Source organism: Peromyscus californicus, unplaced genomic scaffold, assembly GCF_007827085.1.
Source record: "Peromyscus californicus insignis strain IS unplaced genomic scaffold, ASM782708v3 Scaffold_4__1_contigs__length_199733344, whole genome shotgun sequence".
Classification (NCBI taxonomy): domain Eukaryota; kingdom Metazoa; phylum Chordata; class Mammalia; order Rodentia; family Cricetidae; genus Peromyscus; species Peromyscus californicus.
The window spans coordinates 116,759,177-116,774,714 of NW_026294562.1; the positions used below are offsets into that span (position 1 = coordinate 116,759,177).

Here is a 15,538-nt window from a genome sequence, read left to right on the forward strand (position 1 = left end):
AAAAAGTTGAAATATTTGAATACTTAGATTTACTAGTTTAAATAACATTGTTCAGCACAATCAGAGAGAGTGTAAAAACAGAAAAAGAATGTACACCTTTCAATGTAGAGACTCAGTACTGGGAAGACACCATCACTGCTCAGTATGTCCTGTTGGCTGGCTCAGTGCAACTAAAAGAAAACTGAATGTTCTGCGTGTAAACTACAAACATAAGGGTGGAAGGATGTCCTCAGCCCCATCCAGTACTGTCTTTTAAAATTATGTCCTTTACATATGGAGCATTATCTTGACCATGACGTTTCTCAATAAAAATTAAACTGTCAAGAGACTCGGGCAGTTGAATCTTACAGAAATTAGTAAAACTGGTAAATAATATACCCTACCAAAATTCATACATTGAAACATAAGCCAAAGGTGATGATTTTGACATGCAGAGAATTTAGGTGGTAATTTGTTCATGATGTCTCTGCCTTCTTTGATATTATCAATGCTTTTGTTTGCTTCTTTTATTTTTGAGATTATAATGCAATTACATAATATTCCTTTCCCTATCCTTCCTACAAAAACTCCCACACATGCCTCCCCCCTCACTTTAAAATTCATGGCCTATTTTCTTATTAATTGATATCACATAAAAATATTTTATGTATATACATACATTTCTTTGTACAACCTGTTCAGTATGTGTGATATAATTCTTATGTTTTCAAGGCTGACTATTTTGTTATCAAAGATAGTCTGTTGGTGTGCATTTCTCTGGAGAAGATAATCTATTCCACTTTCAATATTCCTTAATTGTCTGTAGTTCTCTTCATACAGCTGTGTCTGATGGTCTTTCTCCAACTATCTTTGTCATGTCTATTGTTTTTGTCCATGTTCAGCTCATATTTAAGCAAGCATATTAGTGAGACATTGTGGATGTTCCTTGTGATGTTCCTAGGAAACACAGACTCACATCAAACCCTGTGAAGTGGCTCTTGTAAGCTTTCCAACCAGCTTTCATGCAATTTTCCATGAGCCTTAGTGACAGAATAGTGTTGCAGATGAATCTATTGGACTAGACTCCAAAACTTTAAAGTTTCATTGGTTGTGTTTTTCCCTAATGATCTCTATCTGTTCCAAGATAATTTTCCATGATGAGGAGTAAGGACTACACTTATTTATGTCTATAAGGACAAATATTTAGAATGACATAAGGATTACATTGCTTAAAGTATATGTTGTACGTTCTTTAAAAAACATAAAGTAGGTTGAGTTTGTATGTCCAAGGAGCCCTATGAGGTCATTAATGAGGAATCAAATTTGTGGTTGATGGACCATAATATGCATGGAAGCAACTCATTCTAAGTTCTTGTTTTGAATACTACACAAAATCATGAATAACAAAAGTGTGCTTCCATGAATAATCCAATCCAAGTTATGTTGTTGCATAAATATTATGTGAGAGAGCATTATTGTTTTTGAAAAACACTAGGAAATTCATGAGTATGTAAGATAAATATGAGCAAGGGCTTTCATAAAAATGATAAGCTTTGGAAATTGGAATTAAACCCTATGAATCAACCATATTTAGATTTCCATACACCACAAGTGGTAAGGCTAATTTAGATATAACTTTCCAATGCACTAATATTTGGTATATTTTATACATAAAAATAGAGAAAAATTAAAACTGATAACAATACCTTTCCTATACTAGACATGGATGAATGTGTGAAGTGTCCACCTGATCAGTATGCCAACGCATATCAAACTCACTGCCTCAAAAAAGTTGTAACCTTTCTGGCTTATGAAGATCCTTTGGGAATATCTCTGGTCTGCTTGGCTCTGTGCTTCTCTGCTCTCACAGCTGTTGTATTCTGTGTCTTCTTGAAGCACCAAGACACTCCCATTGTCAAGGCCAATAACAGAGTTCTCAGCTATGTCCTACTCATCTCCCTCATCTTTTGCTTTCTCTGTCCCTTGCTCTACATTGGCCATCCACATACAATCACCTGTATAATGCAGCAGACTACATTTGCAATTGTATTCACTGTGGCCACCTCTACTGTCTTGGCAAAGACTATTACTGTAGTACTGGCATTCAAGGTCACTGTTCCAGATAAAAGAATGAGGTCACTGCTGGTTTCAGGGGCACCTAACTTCATCATCCCTGTGTGCACCATGATTCAAATGCTTCTCTGTGGAATCTGGATAGGAACTTCTCCTCCATTTGTTGATGCTGATGTACACATGGAACATGGCCACATCATCATTGTTTGCAACAAAGGTTCAGTGATTTCCTTCTACTGTGTCCTGGGATACTTGGGCTCCCTTGCCCTGGCAAGTTTCACTATAGCTTTCCTGGCCAGGAATCTGCCTGACACATTCAATGAAACTAAGTTCCTGACATTCAGCATGCTGGTGTTCTGCAGTGTTTGGGTCACCTTTCTAGCTGTCTACCAAAGCACCAAAGGCAAGGCTCTGGTGGCCGTGGAGGTCTTCTCTATCTTAGCCTCCAGTGCAGGGTTGCTTCTTTGCATCTTTGCCCCAAAATGCTACATTATTTTGTTAAGACCAAAGATAAATTCTTTTCACAAGTTCAGAATCACAAATGCTAAAGCTGAATATATTCATTAAATTTATCTACATTATTTACAACTGCAAACAAATATAAAAGATTACAAAGCTGCCTTCTACTCATTAAATATTGTGTCAAAATATAAAGTTTATCCATCTAAAATAAAGAAAATAAGATGCATAATAAAGTTTTAACAAATGACCTGGACCTCAATTCTATTGATCAAACCTTGTAATCAGTCACATTCTGTTGTTATATTTGAGGGACCATAGGCCTTTCATTAAATTCTGTGCTAAAATGTTGGGGCATTATATGAAATCTTAAAGTCAGATAGCCTAGATGGTCTATTTAGTGATCTGAATAGGGAGATCCTTCTACTTTGATACTAATAGGAGCATAGATTAGACATAGAGAAGAAACAAAGTAGCACTGATTAAATTACAAAATTAAGTGTTTCTATTCATTTTTCTAAACATGATATAAGGTTAATAACTACAGTGTAGAATGTGACCACATAATCATTTAAAACCCTCTAGTCCTCAAGCATTCTGTAAGCTTATTTTTAACATTTTCATGGACAAGAAAGGGGTTTGTCTTGAAGTGTTCCATAGGTATCACAGGGAATAGACTACTTGAATATTAATAGGAGCTTGGATTAGAGACAAAGAAGAGGCAAAAATAGTACTGATTAAGTCATAAAGCTAGGTGCTACTGTTCATTTTTCTGTTTTTTTATTTTTTCTTATTAAGTTTTTTGTTTATTTTTCATACCAACCAGTTTCCACTCTCTGCTCTTCTCCAGTTCCCTCCCCCACATGTTTTCTACACTCCCATCCACTCCTCAGAAATGATAAAGCTTCCCCTAATAGTCAACAAAGCATGGCATAACAAGTTGTGGCAGGTCAGAGCTTCTCCCCTCTGCATCAAGGCTGAGCAAGGCATCCCACCATAGGGAATAGGTTCCAAGAAGCCAGCTCATGTGCCAGGGACAGAGCCTGGTCCCACTGCTAGGGGCCCCCAAAACATACCAGGCTACACAAATGTCACCCACATACAGAGGGCCTAGGTTGGTCCCATGAAGGCTTCCTAGTTATTTGTCTAGAGTCTGTGAGCTCCCACAACTCAGGTAATATGTCTCTATGGGTTTTCCCATCATGATCTTGACCCCCGCTTTCTTAAAAATTCCCTCCTCCCTCTCCAACTGGACTCCTGAAATTCAGCCCAGTGTTTGGCTGTGGACTTCTGAAACTGCTTCCATCAGTTACTGGATGAAGGTTCTATGATGACAATTGGGATAGTCATCAATCTGATTATAGGAGAAGGCTAGTTCAGGCACCCTCTCCATGCTTGCTAGGAGTCATAGCTGGGGTCATCCTTGTGGAATCGTGGGAGTTTCCCTGGCACCAGGTTTCTCCCTAACCCCATAATGGCCGCCTCTATTAAGATATTTCTTACGTTGCCTCCCCAACTTGACCATCCTCATCCCTCATGTTCCCATATCCCACACCCTCCTTTTTACCACCCCACCCCCAGTTTACAGGAAGCCTACCCAGTGTGATCCAGGCTTCCCTCTTAGGGTCCTCCTTGTAACCTAGATTCTCTAAGGCTGTCAGTTGTAGCCTGGTTATCCTTTGCTTTACATCTGCTATCCACTTATGAGTGAGTATGTTTATCTTTGTGGGTATCAGTTACCTCACTCAGAATGATTTTTTTCTAGTTTTATTCATTTGCCTTCAAATTTCCTGATATCATTTTTTTACCACAGTAATATTCCATTATATAAATGTATTGCATTTACTTTATTCATTCTTTGGTTGAGGGGCATTTAGGTTGATCCAGGTTATGGTAATTAGGAATGATGCTGATGTAAACATAGTTGAGCAAGTGTCCTTGTGGTATGATTGAGCAACCCTTGGGTATATACCCAAGAGTGGTATCATTGGGTCGTTGATTCTCAGTTTTCTGAGAAACCGTCATACTGATTTCCAAAGTGGCTGTAGAAGTTTGCACTCCCACCAAAAGTGGAGGAGTGAGTGTCCCCCATGCTTTACATCCTCTCGAACATAAGCTGTCATCAGTGATTTTGATTTGAGCCATTCTGACAGGTGTAAGATGGTGTCTCAGAATTGTTTTGATTTGCATTTCCCAGAAGGCTAAGGATGTTAAGCAATTCCTTAAATGTCTTTTGGCCATTTGAAATTCTTATGTTGAGAATTCTCTGTTTAGATATGTAACCCATTTTTTATAATTTTTTATTTTAAAATTTAATTTATTTTGCATATCAGCCACAGATTCCCTTGTCCTCCCCTCTCCCGACCCCTGCCTTCTCCCCAACCCACCCTCCATTCCCATCTCCTCCAGGGCAAAGACTCCCCTGGGGATTGAGTTCAACCTGGTAGATTCAGTCCAGGCAGGTCCAGTCCCCTCCTCCCAGGCTGAGCCAAGTGTCCCTGCATAAGCCCCAGGTTCCAAACAGCCAGCTCATGCACTGAGGACAGATCCCAGTCCCACTGCCTGGATGCCTCCCAAACAGATCAAGCTAATCAACTGTCTCACTTACCCAGAGGGCCTGATCCAGTTGGGGGCTCCTCAGCTATTGGTTCATAGTTCATGTGTTTCCTTTCGTTTGGCTATTTGTCCCTGTACTTTTTCCAATCTTGGTCTCAACAATTCTCGCTCATACAAACCCTCCTCTTTCTCGCCAATTGGACTCCTGGAGCTCCACCTGGGGCCTGGCCATAGATCTCTGCATCCAGTTCCCTCAGTCATTGGATGAGATTACTAGCACGACAATTAGGGTGTTTGGCCATCCTATCACCAGAGTAGGTCAGTTCGGGCTTTCTCTCAACCATTGCCAGTAGTCTATTGTTGAGGTATCTTTGTGGATTTCTGTGGACCTCTCGAGAAGAACAAGAAATAAGAGACCATGATAAATGAAGACCAGATGAGAATAGGAAGAAGCAAAGTGTAGCCCATTTTTTAACTGGATAATTTGGTGTTTTGGTGTCTAGTTTCTTGAATTCTTTATATATTTTGGAGATCAGCCCTCTGTCAGATGTGGGATTGATGAAGACATTTTTTCCATTCTATAGAATGCTATTTTGTCTTATTGAACATGTCCTTTGCCTTACAGAAGATTTTCAGTTTCAGAAGGTCTATTTATTAATTGTTGATCTCAGTGACTGTACTACTGGTCTAATATTCAGAAAGTAGTGTCCTGTGCCAATGTGTTCCCACTTACTCTTCCATCAGGTTGAGTGTAATTGGATTTCTGTTAAGGTATTTGACCCAATTGGATTTGAGTTTTGTTCATAATGATAGATACAGATCTATTTGCATTCTTCTACAGGTTGATATCCAGTCATGCCAGTATAATTTGTTGAAGTTGCTTGTTTTTTTCCATTGTAAAATTTTGGCTTTTTTGTCAAAACTTGGGGTCTTTGATTTTATTCCATTGATGCATATGTCTGTTTTACCATCAATACCAAACTATTTTTATTACTATAGCTCTATAGTAGAGCTTGAAGTCAGGGATTGTGATGCCTGCAGAGGTGACTTTATTATACAGGACTGTTTTAGCTATCCTGGGTTTTTTGTTTTTCCATATGAAGTTTAGTATTGTTCTTTCCAGGTATGTGAAGAATTAATTGTGTTGGAATTTTGATGGGGATTACATTGAATCTGTAGATTGATTTTCATAAGATTTCCATTTTTTACTATGGTAATCCTACCTATTCAAGAACATGGGGAGATCTTTCCATTTTCTGACATCTTCAATTTTTCTTCAAAGATTTAAAGTTCTGGTCATACAAGTCTTTTACTTGCTTGCTTGGAGTTACTTCATGATATTTTATGTTATTTGTGGCTATTATAAAGGATGTTGGAGGTACAGTAGTGGTGCATGCCTTTAACCTGAGCACTGGGAAGACAGAGCCAGGTGGATCTCAGTGAGTTCGAGGCCAACCTGGTCTACAGAGTGAATGCCAGGAAAGGCGCAAAGCTACACAGAGAAACCCTGTCTCAAAAAACAAAAAAAAAACAAAACAAAAAAAAGATGTCATTTTTCTGATTTCTTTCTCAGCCCATTTATCATTTGTATATAGGAGAGCTACTGATTTTTTTAGTTAATCTTGTATCCTGCCACATTATTATCTAAGGTGTTTATAAGCTGTAGGAGTTCTCTGGGAGAATTTTTGGGGTCACTTATGTAGAATATTATATCATCTGCAAATACAAAAAGTTTGACTTCTTCCTTTCCAATTTGTAGCCCTTGATCTCCTTTTGCTGTCTTATTGCTCCAGCTAGAATTTTGAGTACTATATTGAATAGATATTGAGAGTGGACAGCCTTTTCTTGTTCCTCATTTTTATGGAATCACTTTGAATGTCTATCCATTTAACTTGACGTTGGCTGCCAGCTTGCTATATATTGTTTTTTATTATGTTTGGTATGTTCCTTGTATCCCTGATTTCTCCAAGACTTTTATCATGAAGGGGTGTTGGATTTTGTCAAAGGCTTTATCAGCATCTAATGAGATGATTATATGGTTTTTCTTTTCATTTCTTTATTTGGTGTATTACATTGACAGTTTTTTGTACATTAAACTACACATGCATGTGGTGGTATTTTACTTGTACTGAAATGTGATTTTAATTGTATATTAATAAATAAAGTTGCCTGGGGGTCAGAGCTATTAGAGCCATACCAAGTGTGTGGCGGCTGTGGCGTACGCCTTTAAGGACCTGGAGGGCGGTACATACAGGCAGTGACGAGGCAGTCACGTGTTTGGGTTTACAACCAATGAGAAGGCAGAACAGCTAGACTATATAAAGACATACACACGGGAAGTAGGTCCCTTTCGGAGAGCTCTCTTGACTGAAGAGGATCACTGAAGCAGGAAGGGTGAGGCTCTTAGCTCTGACCTCTTAGCTTTCTTCTCTGAATCGGCTCTGTGTTTCTTATTTAATAAGACGGTTGGTTACATCTACATTTGGCACCCAAAGTGACAAGAATCCATTAAAAACCGCTTAACTTGGCTTGGCGGAGGGTCTGGTTTCCCGCCAGGGTGGCTGGCAGGTCCAGTTTCCCGCCAGGGCAGCCGACAGGTCTGGTTTCCCGCCAGGGCAGCTGGCTCCCTAGCCCGGGCCCAGGTCGGCTTGGCCTCAGGCTGGACTAACCTTGAGCTACTTGCTTAAAGCCGGTGCTACAAACAACTCAGGCCTGCCCTGCCGAACAGGGCCCCTGCCTATAAAGCCAACGCACGTGGTTGGAGCTTAAGGTAGCCAGAGCCAAGGCTTGACAAGGCTCAAGCTGGAACACATGGCTGGATTCAAGCTCTTAGGCAGAACTTGCGGCTACTGTTCTTGCGTGTTCTCTCTCTCTCTCTCTCTCTCTCTCTCTCTCTCTCTCTCTCTCTCTCTCTGGATTCACACCTCGGACACTAGGTGGCTGTTTTGAAATTCCCTCAGATTGGTACTGTTCTACGAGGACTTGGTAAGTCACTTAACATATCAGATATTTTAAAGGAAACTATTTAAAAGAGAATTTTTTTTCCACATTAAAAAAAAATTGGTTTTCTGTGTACATTGGAAGAAAATTGGGCTTTGTTTGCAATTTTAGGCAGTCTGACAATGGAACAGCTATATGAGAAGATTAATGTTGATCGAATTATGCATTTTATTACTATGCTTATCCTCATTTTACTATTTAAAAAGATAGTCAATTTAAGTGTCAGGGTGACAGCTTTAGAAAAACTTGTTAAACCTGTAAAAACTCAGACAGAAGAAACTAACAGTGAAGTTGCTTCAAGATTGGATCATAGGGTTACAGAAAGAAAGTCTGTTTTCACACAGTCACCCTTGGTTTGTCCAGTAACCGTACAGCAGTTGCCTGATCAAATGACTACACAAAATATTTGGGCTCCAATTGAAATGTTAGATTTACAAAGGTTTAAGGAGGCAATAGTATCTTATGGCATGCATTCCCCATATGTAAAGCAAATGTTAAACTCTTGGTCAACATATAATAGGATTGTACCACAGGACTGGCGGGAGCTGGCACAAGCTGTTCTTGAACCCAGTCAAAGGCTTCAGTGGCTAACTTGGTTCAAGGATGAAGCTAAAAACATAGAAAAACAGTGGAGGGATAAAGGAATACAAGTCTGCCAGGATCAGCTTATTGTAGAAGGTCAATATGCTTCAGCACAAACACAATATTTATATGATGTCCAAACCCTAATTTTATGTCGAACAGCAGCCTTGAATGCATGGGACAGAGTTGAGGAACCAGGAAAAAAAACTGAGTCATTTACAAAGGTTGTACAAGGCCCAAAAGAATCTTTCACAGATTTTTTACAAAGACTGGCTTCAGCAGTAAGGAGAATGGTCCCGGATTCAGAAGCTAGTAAGATAATAATTGAATCTTTGGCCTTTGAGAATGCAAATGCAGCATGCAAAACAATAATCAGGCCATTAAAAGCAAGATCTGCACGTTTGGAAGATTGGATTAGAGACACGGTTAATGTTGAAGCTCATGAGCATGATGATACGTGGGTAGGAGAAGCAATTTCAAAAGGTTTGAGCAATGTTAGATGTTTTGGATGTGGAAAGCAAGGACATTTGAAAAGGGACTGTAAACAGGTCATTTCTAGAAACAATGTTTCTTCAAGGAACAATGGCAACAGAATGTCCCTTCCTTCTGGAGTATGCAGAAAGTGTGGTAAGGGAAAACACTGGACCAAGGAATGTAGATCAACAAGGGACAGACAGGGTAATCCTTTGCCTCAGTCTTCGGGAAATTCCCAGAGGGGCCTCATGCAGGCCCCAATAGCAAATCCAGTTCAAACCTTTCCTGCAGTCATAGAGGAAACCCCTACTCAGAGCAATTAAATAACCAAATGCCTATTGGAATAAATCATGCTGGTCAGGAGGATGAAACAGAGAGAATAGAAAATTCAGGAGAAAACATAAAGAAAATTTTTTGGCAAACTTCTATTAGTGAACAAAGACCAAAATTATCGATAAAAATAAATGGTGTTTTGTTGTCTGGTCTGGTAGACACAGGTGCGGACGTTACCATAATTGCACCAGAATTTTGGAATCCAACTTGGCCTCTTCAGGAGGTAAATGTTCAACTGTTAGGAATTGGGACATTATCTCAGGTGAAACAGAGTGCAAGATGGCTTGAATGTATAGGTCCAGAAGGACAGAGAGGAAAATTGAAACCATATGTAGCTAATATAGCTCTGAACCTGTGGGGTCGAGACTTGTTGCAACAATGGAATACTCAGATTAATATGCCTCCAATCTCAGAAACAAATCATAAACTAGCACATGTTTCTGAGAGAAATATTAGAAGGCATTATTCTGAGTGGTCACCAGCCATCCATATTATACAAGAACAGGGCACAACAACTAATGATCTTCCAAAAACAACAACAGCTCTACCTTTAAAATGGTTAACAGACAAGCCTATATGGGTCCAGCAATGGCCTTTAACAACAGAGAAACTCCAGCCTTTAGAAGAGCTGGTAGAAGAACAGTTAAATGCTCAGCATATTGAGGAATCAACCAGCCCTTGGAATTCTCCTGTATTTGTTATTAAGAAGAAATCTGGTAAATGGAGAATGGTAACAGACCTTAGAGCAATTAACAAAGTAATTCAGCCAATGGGCTCTCTATAATCTGGAATTCCTTTGCCTACTCTGTTACCAAAAGGATGGCCTCTCATAGTTATTGATTTAAAAGACTGTTTCTTTTCAATACCCTTACAAGACAGAGAAAGATTTGCTTTCACAGTGCCTACTTATAATAATTCTCAACCGGTTAAAAGATTTCAGTGGAGGGTCCTCCCACAGGGAATGTTGAATAGCCCAACTCTGTGCCAATATTTTGCACAACAGCCATTGGAAGTGACACGTAAAAAATTTCCCAAATCTATAATTTATCATTATATGGATGATATTTTACTAGCTGATTAAAATGCAGATACTTTAGAAAGAATGTTTGAAAAAGTAAAGAAAATTTTGCCTTGCTGGGGATTACAAATTGCTCCTGAAAAAGTACAAAGAGGAGATTCTATTAATTATTTAGGATATAAAATAGAGCTACAGAAAATTAGACCCCAAAAGGTGCAAATTAGGAGAGATAGACTATAGACTCTTAATGACTTTCAAAGATTATTTGGAGATATTTCTCATCTAAGAACTATTGTTGGGGTAAAAAATGATGAACTGCATAATTTGTTCAAAACCTTAGAAGGTGACAAGGACTTAAATAGTCCAAGAGAATTATGGAGCTGAGAAAGAATTGGCCTTGGTAGAAAAGAAAGTACATGAAGGGCACGTGGATCGTATTGACCCAAAGCTGGATTGCATTTTGATTATTTTACCTTGTAGGCATTCTCCTACAGGAAGATTAATGCAGAGGGAAGATATTAGAATGGATATTTTTACCAAATAAACCAAATAAAAAATTAAAAACTTATGTGGAAAAAAATCTCTGACTTGATTTGGAAAGGAAATTTGAGACTTTGTCAATTAGCAGGATAGACCCAGCAGAAATTGTCGTACCTTTAACTAAGGAGGACATTGAAAAATTATGGACAGAAAGTGAACCTTGGCAAAGAGCTTGCAGTAATTTTTTGGGAGAAATTAACAGCAAATATCCCAAAAGCGATAGAATTGATCTTATAGAGAGAGCTGATTGGATCTTGCCTTGAATTGTACAGGAAAAGCCCATATCTGGAGTTCGTACATTTTATACAGATGCCAACAAACAAGGAAAGGCAGGTTACAAATCAGAAAATTTAAGTAAAGTGGTTCAAAGTCCTTATAATTCAGTTCAAAAATCAGAAATGTATGCTATTCTGTTGGTATTAATGGATTTTTCAGAAATCTCAACATAGTTACTGACTCTCAGTATGCTGAAAGAGTAGTATTACATATTGAGACCGCAGAATTTATCCATGATGCTTCAGAATTAACTTCACTATTTATTCGATTACAAGATACAATCAGGAAAAGAAGTCATCCTTTATATATAACTCACAATTGATCCCATACTGGTCTGCCAGGCCCTCTAGCACAAGGCAATGATGAAATTGATAAGTTATTAATAGGAAATGTGCTGGAGGCCTCAGAATTTCATAAAAAACATCATGTAAATAGTAAAGGTTTAAAAAAGGATTTTTCCATAACCTGGCAACAAGCCAAAGAAATAGTAAAGAAATGTCCTACTTGTTCCTTCTACAATCAAACACCATTACCACCAGGATGTAACCCAAAGGGTACTCAAAGGAATGAAATCTGGCAGATGGACGTGTTTCACTTTGCAGAATTTGGAAAACTGAAATATGTACACCACACTATCGATACTTATTCAGGATTTCAGTGGGCAACTGCTTTGAGTTCTGAAAAAGCTGATTCTGTAATCACTCATTTGCTAGAAGTTATGGCCATCATGGGTATACCTGCACAAATCAAAACTGATAATGCTCCATCATATGTCTCTGTTAAAATGAAACAATTTTTCGCTTATTACAATATAAAGTATACTACCAGGCATACCACATAATCCTACAGGTCAAGCAGTTATAGAAAGATCAAACAGAACTCTAAAGGATATGCTAAATAAACAGAAATCGGTAACAAAAACCCCCAGAAACAGACTGCATAATGCTTTATTAACTTTGAATTTTCTTAATGCCAATGAGAAAGGAACAACAGCTGCAGAGAGACATTGGATAATAAAAAAAACTACAGAATTAAATCAACCTATATACTTTAAGGATGTGCTGACCTCAGAATGGAAACCAGGGTATGTGTTACATTGGAGATGATGTTTTGTTTTTGTTTCTACAGGAGAAGATAAGTTGTGGGTACCATCAAAATTGATAAAGGTTCGATTTGAACAAGAGAAACCTCTTAATTAGAGGAGGTGATAGTTCATCAACCAGCATGAACATCCAATTTAAACTAACTTATACCAGTAACACATGTCTTTTCATTTAATCAGATAATAACTTGCCAAAAAGGAACATCCCCAAAATTAGTCTTGGGGAAAGGTTTTTGTTTTTGTCTTTTAGGAGAATGAAGGTTAAGGAATCTGAAGAACACTGGACAAATGAGACAACTGAAGAAAAGGGACAAATCATCTATCCCAGGAAACAGAGTGAAATGGCATATGGGTACATATTATCTAAAAAATTTTATGTCTTCCTAAAGGTTTGTTTCTGCTTTTCTCTAAAAATTTAACACTATTGTTCTTCTAATAGTCCCAGTTCAATTAAAATTTAAAGCTGACTTTAGAGTTGGAGAATGGCTCTCTCCTTCTTTAAACTCAAGCATGTTGTTAAAAGGAAAATGCAAAACTCCCTGTATCATGCCAGAATAAAAGAGCCATCTTCTGCTATGGGACAGGAGAAAAGCCAAATTAATTAAGGGACTATTCTATTACTAATCTCAACTCTTGATCCTATTCTGATTCTTTAAAACTTTTCTTAAAGTATAAATTTTATATCAAAATTTACAAGATTAATATATATAGATATATATACATTTTAAACTTTGTTAAGATATGAATGGTCATATAGAGTACTAACTAATTCTAGAAAAAAAAGGCTTCAATTAGCTGCATATATATGTCTTTGTGTTCGAGTCTCTTATCAGTTTTCTGCAGGAAATCACGGCCAGGCCTAACATCAACTGAAGTCTCCAGGAAGAGTTGGGGCCCCACAACAACAACAATTTCACGTGGACAATAATAACATCATTAACCTGACAAATATCATCTACAGATCAGCTTTGAACTACAAGGTGCTCAGAGCAATTTTGAGATGACTAGCTGAGATGATCCAGTCTCAAAGACTACTTGAATAAGGACTTGAGATAAACCCTGAACTTTGGCATTATACACAGACTGGATAATGAAGGATATAGTTACCTTTCCTAGAATTTGACAATTAACCTAAAATTTTTCTTTTCAGGATAAAGATACCTTTGCCCATACCCAGCAGGAAGCAATTTCAAGAATACAACGCCCACATTCCCAAAGAGGTGGTGTGGGACGGGTGGTTTTTTTTATCTTTTAATGGGTTTTTGTTCTGGGATAATTTTCATTGATTAGGGGGGTTGGTTACAAGTTGTTGTCAAGGGTTAGGAAAAAGGCTAAGCAAAGGAGATTAGATTTAAGGTTCTTGTTTAAAAAAAAAAAGAGAAAGAAAGAAGAAGAAAAAGACAATTACTAGTTTTAAATACTTTACATTGGATTGGATTGGTTTATATTGTATACAAATTATATATATTGAAATTGATATTGTTAGAAAATGCTTTATGTATATTTCTAATTGTAATGTTCATTTAACAATGTAATGCAATTTTCTGATCCTTGAATGTTATTATTACCGACTATTAGGATATAAAGAAATGAAAGTTAGTAGTTAGACATTACAATAGAACTTGTAGTCATATTAGATATGTTTTAAAAATTGAGCAGATATATTTTAGACAGGTCATCTTCAAACCCTTCAGAGATCTACAGAATATGGCATTTAAAATGTTTTAATAACTTAGAAAATTTTTCTTTTTTGTTATGATTATGAGACATGTCGGCTCCTGGCAGTACCAATCTACTTCAGAGAAAATATGGGTATTGAAGAAACTGCATATGGAGTTAACTTTCATTGTGGCAAAAGTTAGCCACTGGACAACAAAGTATCCTCAAATCAACTGCTGACAAAATGGACAGACAGGACATGAAACAAAGGACTACTGATTCTTGCCAAAACAAGTGTGGTTATGGCTTTATCAAAAGGCATCTTCAGAGGCCAGGACAATATGGCACCATCCCTGAAGTGGCCTTCGCAATTCGGAAAAGGTACAGTGCCCTTTTCTTCGAAGGCAGCTGAACAGGCAGTGGGCCAATGGCTTCTGATGTGCAATGGAACAGCAGCTGAAACAATTATTCTTGAAGAGTAACTAAGCTCACGTCTCTCAATAGTAGACTGGCATTTGATAGAGGGATGTGGAGAAGAACGGGATGCTGAGATGAAGCCATACATACACAGACAAGAAGAATGGACAGCTGAATTCAAAAACCATCAACAATTTCCAGAATTTAAAATCCTGAATCATGACACGACACTAGTGGAATTCAGGTGTTTCTAGTACATGGACTGCTCTCACCCAATGTGAGGTTGAACTGTTGACCTTGTGTACATCCTACTTCACAAATGAGTCTGTCAGATATGCTAAGCCTATAGGCTGAAGATGATGCCCCAGCATTGCGGAGAAAAATCAGGTGACTGTCCAGGCAGCTGGCTGTTTCTGTCAACTCACAAATTTTTTGGAAGTTGCTTGCATGCACTTTCTGTTTTTATTTTTGTTAGCTAATATTATTTCCTTCTTGGGTCTCTGAGGGAGTTGAAGATTAGTTAGTTATAGTTGAAGGTTAGTTAGTTGTAGTTGAAGATTAATTAGGATAGAAAGTGAATTAGATACATTTTGGACTTAACAAAATAGGACAGATAATGAAATTATTTTCTCTGAATTTGTCAAATACAAATGGACTAGACATTGTTTAGACATTTATTACTTGTATATATTGTATATAGTCATTGTACTTTTGTATATAGTTTTTCTTTTGTTAGTTATAACCTTTTTCCTTTTTATTAAAATAGAAAAGGGGAAATGTGGTGGTATTTTACTTGTACTGAAATGTGATTTTAATTGTATGTTAATAAATAAAGTTGCCTGGGGGTCAGAGCTATTAGAGCCATACCAAGTGCGTGGCGGCTGTGGCGCACGCCTTTAAGGACCTGGAGGGCAGTACATACAGGCAGTGACGAGGCAGTCACGTGTTTGCTTTACAACCAATGAGAAGGCAGAACAGCTAGACTATATAAAGACATACACACAGGAAGTAGGTCCCTTTCGGAGAGCTCTCTTGACTGAAGAGGATCGCTGAAGCAGGAAGGGTGAGGC

General features: G+C 37.9%; 1 protein-coding gene across 1 annotated transcript in view; it reads left to right on the top strand.

Moving 5' to 3' along the window:
• The window catches only part of LOC128095145 (vomeronasal type-2 receptor 116-like), a 36,968-nt gene extending 34,349 nt beyond the window's left edge, over positions 1-2,619 (top strand). Inside the window, exon 6 of the mRNA XM_052713880.1 lies at positions 1,700-2,619. Within this exon, the coding sequence (XP_052569840.1) occupies positions 1,700-2,619 (920 nt within the window). The remainder of the gene's footprint in view (positions 1-1,699) is intronic.
• The last annotated feature ends 12,919 nt before the right edge of the window (positions 2,620-15,538 follow it).